General features: G+C 37.8%; 1 protein-coding gene across 9 annotated transcripts in view; it reads right to left on the bottom strand.

The window, feature by feature from the left end:
• The window catches only part of CLASP2 (cytoplasmic linker associated protein 2), a 151,135-nt gene that overhangs the window by 106,871 nt on the left and 24,970 nt on the right, over nucleotides 1-19,294 (bottom strand). For all 9 annotated transcript variants that reach the window (XM_010582318.1, XM_010582312.1, XM_010582335.1 and 6 more), the window contains exons 3-7: nucleotides 17,686-17,789; nucleotides 14,134-14,225; nucleotides 13,723-13,798; nucleotides 12,144-12,241; nucleotides 4,643-4,713 (exon numbers count right to left, since the gene is read on the bottom strand). In XM_010582318.1, coding sequence (XP_010580620.1) covers nucleotides 4,643-4,713; nucleotides 12,144-12,241; nucleotides 13,723-13,798; nucleotides 14,134-14,225; nucleotides 17,686-17,789 — 441 coding nt within the window. The remainder of the gene's footprint in view (nucleotides 1-4,642; nucleotides 4,714-12,143; nucleotides 12,242-13,722; nucleotides 13,799-14,133; nucleotides 14,226-17,685; nucleotides 17,790-19,294) is intronic.

Below are 19,294 nucleotides of genomic sequence, written 5' to 3' on the forward strand. Positions count from 1 at the left end.
CCGCCCGCCCCGGCAAGCGGGGGAGCGCAGGCCCACCCGTCAGGGCCCTGAGGTGACATGTCACCCCGGGCGGGGGGACGTTCTCCCCCACGAAAAACGATGCAAGACCCTCACTGCTTTCTGCAACGCTGCCTCGATTAAGGAGAGGCCTCCCACGAAAAAGAAATCCACCAAAAAAAAAAAACCAAAACAAAACCCAGAGGAAGCAGAAGATGGCTTGTTGAAGAAAGGTGCTCTCTGAGGAGAGTATTTGGACATACCCTCAAAACTTGAAGAGAAATGGCTTTTTAAAGCATGCATGCAACAGATGCTGGGCAGCATTTTGCAGTGGTATGGAAATTACAACAAAAACCGACCCAAAACCTGAACTTCTGCTTACAGAAGTTATTCCCAAACAGAAGTTTATTCCCAAACCAATAATCCAATAAAGTAAAAAAAAAGAGAAAAAAAATCCAATGTACTCTGTCCTGCCTGAGAAGTTTAAAATGCAGACGGACACACAACTGTAACTCATGCAGAACTGCCCAGTGCCTGTAAAATGCGCATTTTTGTAATTCAAAAACTCAGGGAAGTTCCTTAAAAAACAGTGGAAGCATCACTCTGCTAAGGCCCTTTCCTTCCAAATAGGTTTGACCTGACCGCTACACTTCACTGGCCAGTATATTTTGCTATTTAGAATTATAAACCAGCAAGAATAAGAGCTGAAATTTAAAACAATGTGACTACATTCTGACCATTCACATTGAGCAAGCAAAAGAAATGTATGTAGCTCCAAACGCTATAAAATAATCATGGCAACTATCATCCATTTCCATATTTCCCAAACGATATACATTCATACTGTGCCACACTGGTGAGCTCTGTCAAGAGTATGTCGTCATTGTCTCCATAGTAACTATATTTCCAAAAAGAAAACAGCAAAGGGGAATAAAAAACAAGAGCGTAATGTGGAAAAACAGATACACACTTGTGCTATGGACTTTTATTTGGCGCCCCCCCCGCCTTTTTTTTTTTTTTTTTTTTAAGGAGAACATGTACTTCTACTGCATCTTTATCACCCATAACACAGCTCCTCCACAGCTGTGATACTTGCATCACTGTATCCTACCTGTCACATTTTACATTTGTAAAGGAACACTACAAGGCATACGATTAAAAAGGGAAAATTGCACAGGTTGAATAGAGATGTACTATTTATATTCAGCTCAAATCATTCTGTCTGCTGAGTAGAGAGCTCAACATTATTATTTTCCCTACTTTTCTTTTAGTTCCCCATCTCAAAATTTACACTACTACCCAACAGAGGAGTCTGTTTAAATTCTCTTAGAGAAAACAGTATTTACAAATCTCAGGCAGCAGAAACAACCGCTTTTGCAGCTTTGAGATTGGCTGCTAGTTCTGTTTCCATAGAAATGAACATTCATTTGCTGAAAAATGGGGAGGTGCTTTAAAGAACCTTCTGCAGTTTGCAGGGATACACATATTTCTGGTGGAGTAAAAGGGCAAAACTAGCAGTACACATAAGATTTTTGCTTAACAGGCAAACATCCTGATACGATTCTCTTAATGTGCAACATCATTATGAATGTAAACAAACCCAAAGGCTTTCATAGCAGCTATCATTCACATAATTCACATTAAAGAAATGATGTCTGTTTTTACCATCCACATCTGAGGGCAAGGGAAGATGGGGGGAAGGGGAGAAAATAATTAAAAAAAAAAAAAAAGAAATCAAAGGTCAGTTGGAGAGGCAACTTAGCAATGTGATACTGTTTAAGCCTGTAAGTCATCCTCATCAAGCAAAAGCAGTAAGAATTTTGCCCAGTCCCCTTGTTAGACATGGGGCCTTCTCATCTGTTGGCTTTTGAAACTCCTTGCCACATCCTGCCCCAATTATTCCATCCATACTTGTTTCAATATGCTTTTCACCTCGTCTACCCTTCAAGAGGATCTGTGAGTCCCTAACAGTAACTTGTTATCCTCCTCCTCTTTCTAGTTTCATCAGGGATCAGATTCAATAAAGGAAGATGGTAACATAAGGCTAAAGGGACTGTTCACACTACGTCCACTCTAACATAGTCACGGGGATAATAAGATACTAAATCTACCAGTGTGCACAAGATTGCCATTACGGTATCTTTTCCTCTCCTCCCTGTATTTCTCCCACATACCTAAGGATACCAATACAATATTTTTAAGACCTGTCATGTGTTTAATCATGCTAGTACTTTTTTAAAAAAATATATCTTTGTTTTGATTATTAAAACATTATGAAAGACATTCTTGTATTCAGATTGTTTAAAGCTGCGAGTTTTGAGGTTTTTATTCCTTTTTTTTTTTTTTTGCATCCTAAGTACATGCTGAATAAAGAGACTGAACAACCGACACTAGTATTATTTGATAAAAAAAATTCCTAAGTCACATCTCTAGATTCTCAGAAATGAGGTCAACACAAACACAACAAAGATTTACTACCACAGCAGTGTCACTCAGGACTATGAAGAAGCTGACGTCTTCCACGGTTGTATTATCAAGCCCTTCCCTATCCATCACACACTGAAGAGAACCCTCATTAGTACAGTTAACTTCTTTGGGAAACTCAACTTGGCAAAAAGCCACTCCTTTTGCTGGTAAAAAGGTCCACTACAGAGCTGCACCAGCCTAATTATATTAAAGCCTGTTGAACAGTTTTTCTGCCCCCTCCCCTCCATCTTTGGAAACATAACCCTCTTCCCCCTTCGCTTCCCAAACCCTACTCCAAAATACCCAACTGTAACAGATGTATTTAGACATTAAAATTTGGCCTTTACCCAGGTAAAGATGTTTGATAAAGCTCCTAAAGAAAAGTTGTTAACAAGGCTACAGGAATTCAACAGTAACTTTCATTCTACATGTGCAACCAGTAAATACAAATTATTCTTCAGAGAATAATGAAGGACAAGGCCAAGATAAAGCACTAACAGTGGAAGAGTATCTTTTCAATAACATTAAAAAAAATTGTCTAGATGAATACAACAGATAAACTAGGTTCAAGGAAAAATACTGAAACCAACGTATCAGAGGGATTTTCTCTCTATGGTACCAAAACAGAATCATAGCAACTTTTGCATAGAAAATGCCACCTACAAGACAAAATAAATGGTTTATACTGCTGTAGACCAGCTTTAATATCTGCACTTTGCAGGCGAGATAAAAATGGCTTAAAGAAAAACAAACTTAATCAACTCTCTTAAAACAGACAAAAAGCTCACAAGTGCTATGTATACTAGTCCAACAATATTGTATTTATATTTTCATATATATTTAAATTATTTCAATGCATTTATATTCCCTCAAATAACCTTCTCTGTTCTCCTGAGAACTACCAACAGAAGAAAATATGTGTAAAATACATCTTTGAACTTCTCAAACCTATGCAGTAGTATTAACTTCAAATGCAGTAGATAATGGTTTAGCCTTCCACAATGAGTAAATTTACCATATAACAGAACACTTATGTAAAACACTTCTCCCCAAAATTAATAAGTTTTCTTTGTGGTTGTTTTTATGTATTAATCCTTACAAATCTATTTTTGTATTCTGTAAGTGTTCAAGAATAGCAATGTTTTATTTCAAAGCAGAATGAAGCATAGAAACTTACTACCTCAAAGAAAAGGTTGTAAAAACACATTCCTTTGAACCTACAGTCTCTTCTGTTTTCACACTAACAAGAAAAGGACGAGAATATTTAAAATTAAAAGGTCTATTTGAGTACATTAACAAATCATATGCATTCCTCAAAATATTTCTACTCTTGCATAGTTACACTTTTTAGATCGAGCAGAGCCCCCTTTTCAGTCAGCATAGTTGCTTTGAAAGGAAAAACAACATCAGAAAACCCTCTCCTATAAAACAAGATTTACCAATTCCTTGCAGAAGACAGACAATGAAGCTTTCAAAAACAACTATATTAAAGCCACTGACACAACACCTCCCTTGTGCTGTTCTGTAACATTTTTTTTCTTAAATTATAGATTTAAATAAGAAAGAATGATGGTTTTGCTCTTTTGTACTATAAAATACTATATCAAGAATGCAGTAGGAAGCAACAAGGATTCTCTGCACAACAGATTTTCTTTTCATGAAATACACCAAAAATAAAGAGCTCAAATTCAGTACAGATAAGAGTCTTAACTTTCAACATTTAAGTGTCTTTGAATGCTGCAGTCACCTATTTCTATAATTTAAAACTCCACGTACTATAATCATTATTCATCATTTTAACTGAGAAGAAATCAAACACATCCATCACTAAATTACCATTTTCTTTTAGAAACATACTGAAAGATCGGATATAGATTCATCTCATCTTTTTTCCCATGCACAAATACTTTGCAGCATTCTTTTATCCTCTACTGAGCAGACATGTAACTTATTAAAGATTCACTGCTTGTTTCCATGCAGTTTCAACACCTTTTCCAATTGTATTCTGACTGCAGTTCAGCAAATACTCTCAGTAATACAGTATAAAAGTTTCACTGTCTCATTTTCTTAGTATTTACATGTTTCTAGTCATTCAACTCACAGTTATAATACTAGTGTTCAAATAATTATTCTGTATTAATCTAAAGCTGATTATAAATATATGATCTTTCATACTCACCACTGACGCTACTTAAAATCATATTTCCAGAGTTTCTTACTTCATCAAATTTTGCAAAGATTGTTTGCAACCTGTAAAGTACAACAACGAAAAAATATTTTTACATTTCTGAAATCCCCCTGGACACTGGTGAAAACAGAAATCCATTTATTATCATATACAAAGCAGTAGTACAGAATATACAAGGGATTAAGAGTATCAAGAAACAACTTAAGCTAGTTGAGCATCTTCACACAAATGCACAGAAAACCAAGTCAACTTAGCAAAGAACAAAACTATCATTATTAGCGTGATTAAAAATAACTAAAATTCTAAAGTTCAGTTTCAGTTATAGAATATATTGAGTTCAGATGACTGTGATATTACTCTATTTATACACAACAATAAAAAGCAACAATTTGAACTATGGAATGCTCATGTGGGAGAAAAAATAGGGATTACTATTTAATTTGTTCTGCGACAATTACTAATCTTCCTCAAAATTTTTGCTCCTCAAAATTTCCTCAGTTTTTTTATGAAAATACTTTTGTAGTAGTAAGCACTTCCACAGCAAAAAAAAAAAAACCCCGAACTTTTTTCTAAGCTTAAGGTACACTAAACACTTTAGTTATGTTCAACACACACACCACTGATTTAAATTCTCACAAGAGAAAACACACTGCAAGTGCTTAGCTACAGCTAAGTAGTAAAAAAAAAAAAAAAACCCACAAAAAAAAAAACCCACCAAAAACCCCACCAACCCCAAAACCCACCAAAAAACTCTACATCTGCATTCTAGTCCCACAAGGTAGAAAATGCTATTCAAGCAAGAAAGCTGGCAAAACACTTAAAACAGCCATTTCCCATCACTTCTGCAGAAACTCAATACAGCAGTGGAAGTATCTCACAGAAAGAACGTGACCCACACACTAGCAATAGATTTGTACTGACATAATACACTGTTCAGCTGCAAACAATTGAGAACATTTTCTTACCTTTCTCCAAAGACTTTCCTGCATTTTAGACTACTCAGAATACGGTAATATCTAACATGCATGTGAATTTTTAGCTACAAGACTAGCAGGACTGTTTCCTGACCTTAAACGCACAGTTATGAACTACAAATCACACGAGAGTCTGCAACTCTCCAAACAGGAAAAGTTCAGCTACAGTTCCAGTACTAGAGACTACGTTACCAATTCAAAGTTTGCTAAAAGAGCAAATACTGAAAAGGCTTTGTTTACAACTCACAGTCCCAACTATTGTAAGACAAACCAAGAAAAATGGATAAGAACAGTGCTTGGGTATGAAAATTCTCACAATACATAAAGGAGCAAAGTCAAGGACTCACAAAGATTTAACCTGAACATTTCCTTAAGCACACAACACTTTTTACTCAATGATCCATGTAGAGAGGCTGTGCACAGTGAGAGTGCACTGACACACTGAATATCCCTTTCATTCACTGGTACCTCATTTATCTCATAATGAAGAATGTGATAAAATCATGAAATGCAGCCAGGCAACGGTATAAAAAACCTGAGCCTTCCCCCCCAACTTTCCAATGTTTTAGGACTCTCACAATGCATTATCTTTACTTTCCAAATACTTCAAAGCAATCTGCTACAGAGCAAATTTGTCCTGGATTTAACAGGCCCACAAGAAGAACTACGCAGATTTAGCTGAGAATTCCACAAAAAGGCCTATCCTACTGCAAACATCTAAAAAAACCGAAACCAAAAAACCCCTTAATCATGTAAGTCAATAACCCATAACACAAACCAGCAGTTGTTCTACCATCTCAACTTATTTCAAAACTATTTGTAGCTCAGTAGCAGTTTGCCTGATCTTCCCCTAATGTACTTGTCAGTCTTCTCTCTGGAACCTTTTATCCTCTCCCTTTTGGATCACCATTCCATTTACAACCATTGCAGCCACAGCAAAATGTCTGAAATGGCAGCAATTCACAACTGTCAGACCACACCGCCTTAATAATACTAAATCTCAGTCTTTTAATGAAAAGGTCAGTTTGTAAACCAAAGGAAGTTTATACCGAAATGGGGTTTTTTTTGCACTTAGACTTGAAAAAGTAAAACTACAGTTGTGATACGACATGCTTTTCGGGTACTAGCATTTACTAATGACACATGGAATCCCATTAACATGCTATGTGCTTTCAAATGTACAAAGTGAGAAGTTCACCCAAGAATCAATACACATAGTAATGCATTATGCCATCTTGCTTTCGTAAAAGGAAGTTAATGCATTTGCTTCATATGTACCATAGGAAGTATTTCTACTGTTTACCAGTGATTGCAAGTTGCCCTCAATGCTGCTGGATTCCATACGAAACACTGCATTAACAGTTCACCCAGTTAATGAGGAGGACTTAACACTACATCTGAAAGGCTGAAACTGTTATCCTGAGAGAAACTGAAAATGAAGACTAGAGAGATTAACAGATTTCCTTTAAAATTTCACTTTATTCTTATATCCTGTTAGGCTGATGTTATGCATTTGGCACACATTTTTTAAAGAATTCAAAAGAAAAACATATTTCCTGCTCTTTTGAACTTAGTTTTCAAAAATGTTTTCCTGAGTGTTTTAAACAGAAAAGAAAAATGAAATGCTTCCTTATAAATACAAATACACACATTGCCTCTCGGTCTGGGCAAAATATCTGATAAAGTACTAACTATGAACATTAAAAAATGGGTTTGTCAGCACTGGACGCTATGCAGTCAGTGGTGCAGGCTGGAGAACAACACAGTACTGCTGCTCCTAAAGCTTTCAAAGCATGTCCTTATGACCAGAGGTATGCTTTATAGTATTTTGTTGTAATCAGAAAAAAAAAAAAATCCAGTAAAACACAGCTGACAAAATGGTCAAGCACTACTGTAGATGCAACCCTCTCTTTAGTACAGCTTACAGGAACTGTAACTACTACTTTGCAAAGACTCACAACATTTTATTCCTCCCTCTCCTCCCACCCAGCTCTTCATGCTACCCTCTTCTCATATTTCTTCACACAGCCACAGGCAGCAAGGCAGTATGGGCTAAGATCTCTAAAATTATTGCAACCACGGTCAATTTAAGAATATTTACAGGAGTTCAGCTCCTGGCAAAAGAGATCCTGGCCAAGAGGAATCCAAGAAAGTTTACAGGACTAGGTGAAGACTGGTTTCACCATCAGCAATGAGGAATGTTCTTTGAAAAGAGCAGCATTATTACTCCTTTATCTCACATCTGCAAGCCCAAGTCTGGATATGACATGCATAATCAATCAGTGAAGTCATCAGACAATCGAAATAGTATGTCACCAGTGAATAGAAATATTATCTTCTTTCTCCAAAATGCACAGACAGGTGTTCTGCAACTTCATATATGGAAGGAAAAATCCCCATTGATGAAAAACCCATGTTCAGGACAGCAGGCCACTTCTGCATGGGCTGGAGAACAGTTGCTGTCTCAGTGAACGAACGAATGTATGAGGTTGCAGCACTTATAATGGGGGCTCCTGGCAACCTACTAAACCCTCTCATACGGCAGGTGACAGGTATCTATCAAAGGATTAACAAATTATGGTGATTACGTTCAATGAGAGGAAAACATATCCGTCTAAGACACAGCTTGAGCTGACATGCACGCACATGGAAACGCAGATGCTAGCAAAGAACATGCACTACACTTCTAGACTGAAAAGCTGTTGTTTATGACCATGCTTGATGGAGTTCAACTGTTTGCTTGACAGGCAGAGGAGGATACCTAAAAGTTTGGACCCTGTGATGAAGAGGCAAAAAAGCACCACTCCCCTGTCAATAGCAGAAGGATAAAGAAGAAGAAAGGGTGGTAACCAGTCTGTTCTTCATGTCCAAAGTGAGTCTAAAGCAGGAAATGGCCCATATGAAACCTTCCACTTATTTCCGCCCCCCTAAAAAAAAGGATCTCGCACAGACATGTGTCCACATCTGGACACACAGATTGACCTCATCTAAAACACGAACTAGACAGATAAGTAGAATGTGCGTACCACATTAAATGCGGTATTCAGAAATGCATACTGCAAAATGTTTTAACCTTTCAGGATATAAACTTGTGGCCCTAGACATAAGCACTAAACAAATAACTGGTTTTAGACATTTATGTTTCTCAAGTAACAGCGGGAAAAGTTGTCAGATGACTTCCTGAAAGATCTTAAAAAGCTTTTAACACTCAGACTAAGCAACTGCTATCCAGAGCCACATATACTATTTCCATTCAGGGAAGATCAGCCACACAGATTCTGTAACAAATTCAATCTGGCCCATATAAAGCAACACCTGTTCACCATTCTTGGCTCACAGAACAAGAAATATAAAAATCCACTTTCAGTATTCACAAATGTATTAACACTAATACTTACAGGCCCGATACCAAAGACTGTCCAACTTCTTTGGCAGCAACTTTAATTAAAGGGCAAACAACATCCAAATTTCCAACCACTGAGTTGATACTGATTTTTCTGAAAAAGGAATGTGCTTCAGGCAAAAAGCACGATATTATTCTGAGATTTGTAAGTTGAAAAATAACAAATAGAAAGAGTAACTCACTGATTTTATTTATCAACAAACTCACAAATTAATCTCTGTAAAGAATAAAAATGCACTGATGAAAAATACAGTAGTAGCAGGTAGAGTTGAACTACAAAAGTAAGATCCCATCTTCTTTTATGGGTCCAATATCCTTCTCTAGAAAATCCAGTATTTTTCAAAAAGGCAAACCTACTAGGTGCAGATTACAAAACCTTTTAAGCCTACTATTATTAAATCACTAAATACATTTGGCTTTATGTAGACACAACATGTATATACCATTTGCATATTTAAGGAAGTTGAACAATTTCTGAAAACAATGCTTGATTAACTTTCCTGCCTTCCTTTCAGCAGACATGAGCTCTTATTTTCAGTGCTTTGGGGCAGAGCGCATTCAAGCAGCAACACACAGATCTCTAATGTGTCATTTGTTACGTAAACTAAACAAGCGTACATTCTGTTAAATCACATGTGCACCAGATACTGAAGTAATAGGGGTTTCTGCTAATATCTATATTTACACACAATTTTTAATGCCCTGTCATACCGTGAAGGAGCTGCAGTGCAGTTCTTTAAGGCTGAACTCAACAACTGAAAGCAGCCGTGTCTGAACTACAGATTATCTGTAATACTTAAACCTACCCAGACACACAAATACGAACACAGATTCTCCTCAAAACAATGATACGATGATGCTCTACACGAAAGGGGTTTTTTCCACAGATCATAGCTCCTGCATAACCACATGAAACTTCTAATGCATCTAAGCAAAGGGAAAATTTCCAACAGGCACTGGGGAAGAAATGCCTTAAATTACATCTGCCTCTGAAGGAACAAGGCTGAGCTACCATAGAGCCAACCTGTCTTTCCTGAGCTTTGTCAACTGCCTTGTTCCTTGTGCAAAGGAGTATGAAGAGACTACAGGAACTCTGCTTTCTGTCAGCGATGGATGGGACAGAGACTAGTAGCCTCATGCTCAACTCAAATCGTAACTCCCCCCTTCATCCTGACCTGAAAACTACTGCAGAGGACACAGCACCAACACTCAGCTCATGTATTATTTTACACTAGCCTTGACTGTCAGGTGCAAAACTGTTGAGATTCAATGGCAACAACCCATTTAACATGCACCAAGTAGAGCCCTGCTTCTTTATGTAAGTGCAAATGGTACAACTATGCTTGCTTTCAGATCAGGGGAATTTTGTATTCAACTGAGACAGAAGAAATAACAATTTGGCACCTACTGCAACTAAATTAGAAGCTGTTGATTGCCCTGAGGATACAAAGCTCTGATGGTGTTTAATCCTATTTGGATCCCAAGATTTACTCAGTTTGTATCACATGGAAATGTGAACAGGATGAGTGCTGAACCTAAACTTAGGGTCAGACCCAACATTCATAGCACAAACAAAGGCTGTTGTTACCTGCACTCTTCCGCTCTCATTCCCTGTTCCAAAAGATGTCCAAGACCCTATCTTAATGCAAGAAGGATATTCTCCTGTATGTTCCAATTATCTGCTACAACTCAATTTTTTGAATTGTAGTAATAATATGGCTTAAACTTCTGTGGTAACCATATAGTCTCATAATAGTCTAAAACTGTGACAGCCATTAAATAGAAGAAAATATGTACAACTTCCCATTCCCACAAGCAGGGTCAGCTTTTGTCCAAACAGGCTGAACTCTGCCTGGAATGTGAAACAATAAATTCAACACCATTCTCCTGTGACATTTTGATACCTTATAAAATCATTAAAAACTAGGGCTAATAGTTTTTTAGAAGGGTCTGATGAGGCACAGTATCCATTCTGATATTCTCTCTGACACCATGCAGTAGATACATTCAGCATTATCAAAACCAAGAAGTGAGATGAAGACTCACAGTAAAGTGGTATGTTAATTGATAAGGGGTCAACACATTTTTAAAAGTGTAAACTGTTTTAATAAAGAATTTGAAAGATTTTATTATATAAACAGTGTTGCCCACTAAGTACAATTTCAGGCTCTGTCTAGCTTTCTTAATTAAACAAATCCTTACCAAGGTAGCAACAAAACAATGGCTACTTCTATTTCATATAAACTAATCTACACACAACACAGACCAGCCTTTAAAGATTGGAATTGCTTTTCAGAAAGAGAAAGGACCGATGAAGCAAGCATTGTCAAAACTTCCTTGCACCTTTTGCAAGAAACATCCAGTGTCCTGTAATGGCATGTGTAACAGTCAGACTGATGAACACTCCTTCCAAATACTCCCTTCTCATTGAACCCCAGAATTGCAACTTCAGGATTGGGAAGTAGTTATTTTGAAAAGCACCCCTCTCTCATCTAGCTGTAGCCCATTAGCAAACATCTAGGGTGGAATGGATTGGTCTGATGTAATTTGCAAGAAGCAAGGGAAGACAATTTTTCCATTACAACTATCTTCAAGGAAGATAGTGGATTCGCCATACTTTCATTGCACACTCACACATGTACACACACTTGTTCTCTCTCACACATGCGCAATACGTGAAAAGTACTGATTCAAGTACTTCAGCTGAGACTCTTCTACACTGAGGCTAAACAGCAACTCTAGAATAAGGAACAAGACGTATATACTCATGTATTTTCTGATTATTTCCCCACTGCACTCCATATCTGTTTACTTAATTTTGAAACATTTTTGTACTACTGTCCAGTTCTCAGCTGCTCTTAAAGTCAGGAGATTTTAACTAGCGAATGCAAAACTGCTTTTCATCATACACCTGTATGCCTCTTCCAAGCAGAAAAAGACAACAGCAAAAGAAAGTCAGGAACACTAGTAACATCACGATGGAAGCAAAACTAACTAGAAGGTAAAATCAAAACTGTAATAATTTTAAAACAAAGTTATAAATGAGTTTAAAGTTCTGATAAAGAACAGTAACACAAAATGACTCAGGATTACAAAATCAGAACAGCTAACTCACCTGCCAGGAGGAATTCCTCTCTTTGTAAGATCTATTCGTACTTTCTCTCCCACATGTCTATAAACCTCTACAATGGCTAGTATGGCAGCATCTCTCACCTGTGAACACAGTTTAAATTGTTAATTTCAGGGTTACAGAAACCAAAACAACAGTCACTGACAATCCACTAATCTTACAGTTTCTATTGACCTGCATGCCAACTCATTTCACGAAACAGTTGAAACAGTGAGGGTGGAAGGGAAAGGAAATACAACTGTTATTTCAAGATGATATTTGTTCCAAGTTAGAGCATCTCCAGATGGTAAATGAAAAACCCTAGAAATAACAGCTCTAGAGGGAATTTCTGGGATTGACATAAGAATAATATTGGGGGGGGGAAGTGCTTTATTTAGGACTCTATCACAGTAGGCAATATTTCCAAAAGCTAGTCCCTGCACTCAGCCTTGACACTTCCTCTTGCTTTCCTCTGTTTCTACATGCAGTGAGGCCCTTCTGGAAAACTAAGGACCTGACTGCCCACAAGAGCAGGCCAAAGTGATCAGTTTTTTGTTTGCTTCCTTCAAGAGGAATTACATGGCATCACATAAGCACAAGATAGGGGAGGAGGAAGGAACAGTTAGAGCAAGGAGACAGAGTGCCTCTTTAAAAATTTTAAACCATAGTCACCACAATAAAAACTGCCAAAAATGCATGTTAGTAAATGCCATTATTCTCTACAAAGAATTACTGGAATGGCTTTAGTATTGTTCTTTTTAACAGTTTGAAATAACCCACAATTCCTTTATCAAGATATGAACTACATCTTCACTAATGATCAACAAGACAAATTCTTAACAGATTTTCTCTAGAACAGAACAATGCTACGCTATACAGAGGAGACAAGAATTTTGCTGCACCCAGAAAATAAGCATGAAGACCCATCCGGTTTATCTGCCCATCTCCTCCCCTTGCTACCTTCTTCCTTACTGTATTATTAGTCTTTTCTCTCAGACAGAACTCCAGATAAATCAAGAGAGATCTTATCCATTTACATTTGAAGGTTTTCTGAAGTTCAGATGTCACCGTTATGAACGACATCTTGATTTTCGCTGCAGATGTTTTTGCTTAATTAACTGATTTAGCTACAGTCCTTGCATGTGCTCAAATGCCATTTGGGTTCTATTTAGGAAATTATTACACATGATAATGTTATCCTTAGCAAATTTGGCAGACTATTACAGGTCTCACGTAGGGGCTCCTTCTGGAGGCAATTCTTCCTGTCAATAGAATTTTCTTTCTTTTCTTTCAACATGCTCTGTAAAAAACAACTACTTTCAGTAATTACTAGTTTCAATCTCTAAAGACAAAACTAAAGGGGCCAGCGTATCGCAACACTACTGCCTTTGCAACTCTACTTTCATATTCCAATCAATGTGCTGATTCAGACTAAAATGGGTTTATTGTTTCTCATGGTAGAAAATAACAATCTGTTGTATACAAGCAAGCCTATCGGCTTTTCTTTAATGCCTACATTTATTTTGCTTTCATTCCTCTGTGACAGTATGGTTGTTGAAGCACCAGTAAGTAATGAAATCCTTACCTGACTATTCGAGTCACCAAATGCTGTACACAAATGTGGTACCAACTTGCTGAGGATTAACGGTTGTGCACCATAACTAAAAAGAAAAATAACAAATTAAAATAAGTTAAATCTATTTTTTGCAGAAAAAAACAAAAAATACTTGATGCAGAAGTGAACTTTTAGCTTAGCAATCATAAAACACAAACTTATATCAATCAAGCTCCATCTCTCTCTTACTAGTCCTTTGTCTACTTTTAAATAAGACAAAAATACTATGCCTTTAGTCTTTCTTTCAAGTAAGCTCACAAGTTGTTTGATTTTTCCTGTTTTTTAATTTAACTGAATCAGACTTCCTAAATCATTAGTTTCAGAAAAAATCACATTTGGAAGGACAGAACCATTACATCTCCATAGAAACAAAAAGCTTACATGTTTAAGGTAGCAATAAGACACAAACACACTCCTTCTCGTGATCGGTAATTCTTGTGTTTAAAACCAACAGCAAGGCGTTCCCAAATGTACTACAAAAACAGAAACAATTGTCTTTGATTAGCGGGAGCACAATATAATATAATTCCATCCATATTTTATAATTACATTCAGAACAGTTGCAAAAAAATAACAGAAGACAGGTCCGCTGGAAAAGTAAAGGCACTTCTCAGGTAAAATTAAGTTATAAAATGCACAGTATGGAACACAACACAGAGTATTCCTATGCCAAAAACAATTTCTAAAAAACACCCTTCAGAAATCTAGCTGAGTATTTTTCCTGTTTGAGAAACAGCTCTTAAAAGCATACAGAATTGTTACAGTTAACACACACAAAACAACCATTAACATTACCAACTACTGACTCAAGCAGAAGTTGCTATATTCTTTTTGCTTCATATTCTGTTTCCCTGCCAAAATTTCCTCTCATCCATTTTAGCTCATCCTACCCATACTCCTGCTGTCCACTTCTCCCCTACTTTTGCTTTAAATTTATTTCTTCATTTCTCAATTACTTCTTGCCCATTCATTCTAATTACTTTGCTTCCATTTTTTTTTCTGCTTTCATTTCTCCTTTTGTGCTGGTGCTGCTTCCTGTAGTATGACCCTCTGGCTCGCTAAACCCTCATTTACCTTCTTGCGCGCTCATTTTCCACCGCCTGCCTTTAGCCTTTCCCTCCTCAGTTCACCTTTTTACCTGTCCATCTCCTTGTCGTTCTCTAGCTGTGTGTTACGGTGTAAAAAGCAGAAAGGTGAAGCTTACGAGACTGGGGATTCTCAGGGGTGTTTCGGAGCAGATGCACAGCCTGGAACTGCGACTGCCCCAGCTGCAGGGCTGCCATTACCTCCTCAGCCAGCATCCGCGGGGAGCGTTGCCTAGTGATGGCTGCACATGGGCAATTGCACATTTTGCAGCCTGGCCACCACCCTCATTCCTACCCCCGAAGCAGTGTGATTGCAACGTTATCATGATTCCATACAGATCTGCTAAATATGCATTGGATACACATTACTGCAACCGTATTCGGCTTTCTGAAAAAGACCTTCACAAACAGCTATTGATCAACAAAAAGAGACAGTGTAAGAGCAGGGAATGCTGCATTCTCTTTACTAATGATGTAGCACACTTCATAGCAGATGTAAAATTTTCCAATTAGAGCCCTGCTTCATCATTTTGTCCCATCTGTGGTTTCTTGTTTGTTTGCGTGTTTTATACTTCATTACATTTAGAGAAAACAAACCTTTGACAAGCAGGATATGGCTTGCCAAAACTGCACAGCTTAACAACAAAGAACAGGATTTTACGAAGGAAAACATCCTTCCAATTAACCCACTGTCCAGGGACAAACATGGGAAAAAGGAAATCTCCCTGTTAGATGTAAAAAAAATACAGGTAGAGAGGAAAGTGTACAGTACTGAAACAAGCAAAACAGACTGAAGAGAAATTTAGTCTTTCACTAAATTAACCCCACTTGAAGAATGGAATTCTTCTAAACAGAGGAATTCAAATGGCTGCTTAGAAATTTCAACTCATGACTTGCTAGCAACAGTTGGCGTCAAACTCCCTTTGTCCCATTCATGCATTTATACCACCTATATTCTTATTTTTATGCTTTCCTGCCCATACCCAGCTACATCTAGTTCTTGCTCATAAAAAAAACCCAAAACACAAACCAAACAAAAAACCCAAACACATCTAAAACAAGAAAAGAGAACTGACAACAGGACAAATTTAGTATTATTCAACAATACACTAGAACAGACAAGATGAGTTGATTGGAAAGAAACTTACTGGACTTATCCCCCAAAAATTATTCCACCCAGCTCTTCCACAAGGATGTTTCTCTGTGGCAAAGAGAGCCTAAAATTCTGTATTTCAGTGTTGGAGGCACAGGAAAGACTTCTCTGTTTTGGTCCCTGCTGTGAGAACGATTGATGCTTTTCATCCAAATTTTTAACAATACATAAACTGTCCCGAGAGCAGACAACTGAAGCCAGGTTTCTCCCACCCTAGGGGAGCTACCAGAAGAGCCATATCTTCTCTTACTTGCACACGCTGTTCCTTGGACCCCATGAACCTTGTATTCTTTCTGACACTGCCCGTAAGCTTCAAAGGAGGTGGAAACTTCCACCACCTCAGTGTACAGCCTAACAACTTCAGAAACTGAAAGATGGACCAGTAATCTAAAACTCTTTCATTATGTGCCTAGCGCAAAGCAACTATCACCACATTCTTTATCAGCAGTTGTTCAAACGAAGGTGTTTCCAAGATGCTCTGCTGGGCACTTAACCAAATGACATTACTGTAGAAGTAGGTGAAATTTCAGGTCTGCATGCCAGGTACTTCATCTTGGGCATAGGTTCATGCCACTCATGAACTACTTGCCCTTAGGCATGAAAAAAATGCTGCAATGTCTCTTTGTCAACGAACACAATCGAAACTAGATCTCGTGAAGAGGTAAAGGCATGCCTTTGTGGATGACACTACTAGACTTTGATGCCCAGTCAGGTCTGTGACCAAGTCATATGAGAAAATGCCTCATGTTGGAAGGGAGATAAATATGTTTATATAGTTGCCTAACATTCTACCCATTTTTCCTATCAGACAAACAAAGCAATTGAGAACAATTTCCTCACTGCAGATCAAGTCTGCAAAATCTTATTCCTTGCGCACAAACATTCAGACCTGTATCTATGAATAAACAAAGCCAGGAATTCGCATGCAGAAGAACCTCATTTTCATTCACAAAAAATAAGACATTCCTTATTAACTTCTGCACTTAGAACTCAAACAGATTTCCTTCCGAAATTAAAAACTCAAATGATAAGTTCCTACTGGCAACCAGGGTCCCCAGAATTGCAAATAACATCATTACTCAAACAATATAATCCTGTTAAACAATCGTACATTTTTCAGACTCACAGAGTAGAAATGTAAGACTTAGCACTTGGAGGCCACGTAATGCTAAGAACTGTAAAAAGGTTTGCTGAACTCAAACTTCAACCTAAGACAACAAGTCAGAAGGCAACTTATCCCCACCTCAGTTTGTCCAAGGTTCACACAGCATGTTTGTCATACATCTAGAAAGGCAGATTTTCTAAGTTAGAATGCAGGACTACTCCTACATGTTCAAGTACAAAGCTAATTTTAAAATAAATTCAGAGTTAAACAAACTTATTTATTCCCATTATGCAAACTCAAACCCAGGAGGATGCTTCAAACATGCTTTAATTAACAAAGTCCTGCCACATGACATGAAAACATCTACTCAGAATTTAGCTACGCAAAAAATATGCAAAAACTAGAATTGCACTGTGCCAGATTTTCATCTTTAGCTGAACAACGCATCAGTGTCAACCCATTAAGAATATCTTTAACATTTACACCATTAACAGTCACCCATAACATTGTGACATATTCAAAGTCAAGCTCATGCATAAGTCATAAGCTCACTGGAGGCCTACATGTGAATCTACATTAAGTAAACATACCATGGGTGGTGCTGCTTCGTCCATCAATTTCAATATAAGATTCTGTGCTTGCTCTCGAACTTGGTCTTTGGCATCTCCCATACGATCTATCAAAGGCAGGAGAACTACAGGAGGGGGAAAAAAAAATAATAAAGATTTTCTAATACTTAAGGATATTTCCTGAAACACATTATGATACATCTCATTCAATAATAAAAGCTGATTTTAAGTTGGTCAAAATATTTGAAAGTCTCAAATATATTTCTGAGTATGTTACAAGATTAACAACAAATGCATTTTACTGAAATTGAAGAAAACAGTCTCTTCCAACAGGCTAAAAAGAAAACAAGCTTCCCATCTTAACAACTGTGTGAATTACTTCAATTTAATCTTCAAATAGTATGCCAGTAGCTTCTGAATGTCTGGCTTTTCTGAAAAACAATGCTAGGCCTGGTGAGTGCAGAAGAACTGGGATAGGAAAAAAAGACTATTTTAAAATCAGTGGGATTTTGCTGCTTAATTATGAAAAATCTAAAAGTTTTAAATCCTCCTATTCACACAGTGTATCTTCTGGAAACTCAGCCTTACTTCAGTAGAAGTATTGGTAAAAGTTACTATTTTAAAACAAGCATCCTCAAATAATATTTAACTAAAATTGCACCACAGCTGATGATTTCACACCCTAAAAATCAGAACTCGCTCAGAATGAAAGGATTTGCCAATTCTTTTCACTTGCTTATCCAGAGAGTAGTTTGTAATTACAACTGAGAAACAAATTAATGTTACAATATTTAGGAAAGTTATCTGAATGAACACTTAGGTCAGCATTGTGCAAGACATCCTGCTATACTGGTTCCCAGCCCTGCATCCAGGCCCTACACATACAGCTTTGTGAGAATCTTCCCCCCAGTGCTTTTGGTACCAGTTCTTCAAAACAAGGGGTGATGACACTGAGCACGTCACCTTCCCTCAGGAACTACAACTGGATTGGCGGAAATGTCATCTCCGGCAGGACAGTGCTTTTAAAGTTAGTATAAGCACAGGGAATACCACCTAGAAAAAGCAGCATCACATGCCAACAGTAACATTTACCTGTCAACAGCTCAACCTTCTGCATCAGCTTTTGTGTCTCATCTGATCCACAGTCTTCTAAGAGCTGCAAGTATCAGTCACAACCTAGGTGGAACTTATTCAAGACAGACCACAACACCCACCCAAGCCCATTCTTCTGCTCCCGCACTCTAGTTAAGCTGGGGCTAAGTTTGCAATTAGCATGTGTGCTGGTTTTGGCTGGGATAGAGTTAATTGTCTTTCTAGTACCTGGTATAGTGCTATGTTTTGGGTTCAGTATGAGAAGAATGATGATAACACACTGATGTTTTCAGTTGTTGCTAAGGAAAGTTTAGACTAAGTCAAGGACTTCTCAGCTTCTCATGCCCAGCCAGCGAGAAGGCTGGAGGGGCACAAGAAGTTGGGAGGGGACACAGCCAGGGCAGCTGACCCAAACTGGCCAAAGGGGTATTCCAGACCATGGGACGTCATGGCCAGTATATAAACTGGGGAGGAGTTGGGCAGGGAGGGATCCCTGCTCAGGAACTAACTGGGCATTGGTTGGTGAGTGGTGAGCAAT

Source organism: Haliaeetus leucocephalus, unplaced genomic scaffold (genome assembly GCF_000737465.1).
Source record: "Haliaeetus leucocephalus isolate CR32 unplaced genomic scaffold, Haliaeetus_leucocephalus-4.0 Scaffold83, whole genome shotgun sequence".
Lineage (NCBI taxonomy): Eukaryota > Metazoa > Chordata > Aves > Accipitriformes > Accipitridae > Haliaeetus > Haliaeetus leucocephalus.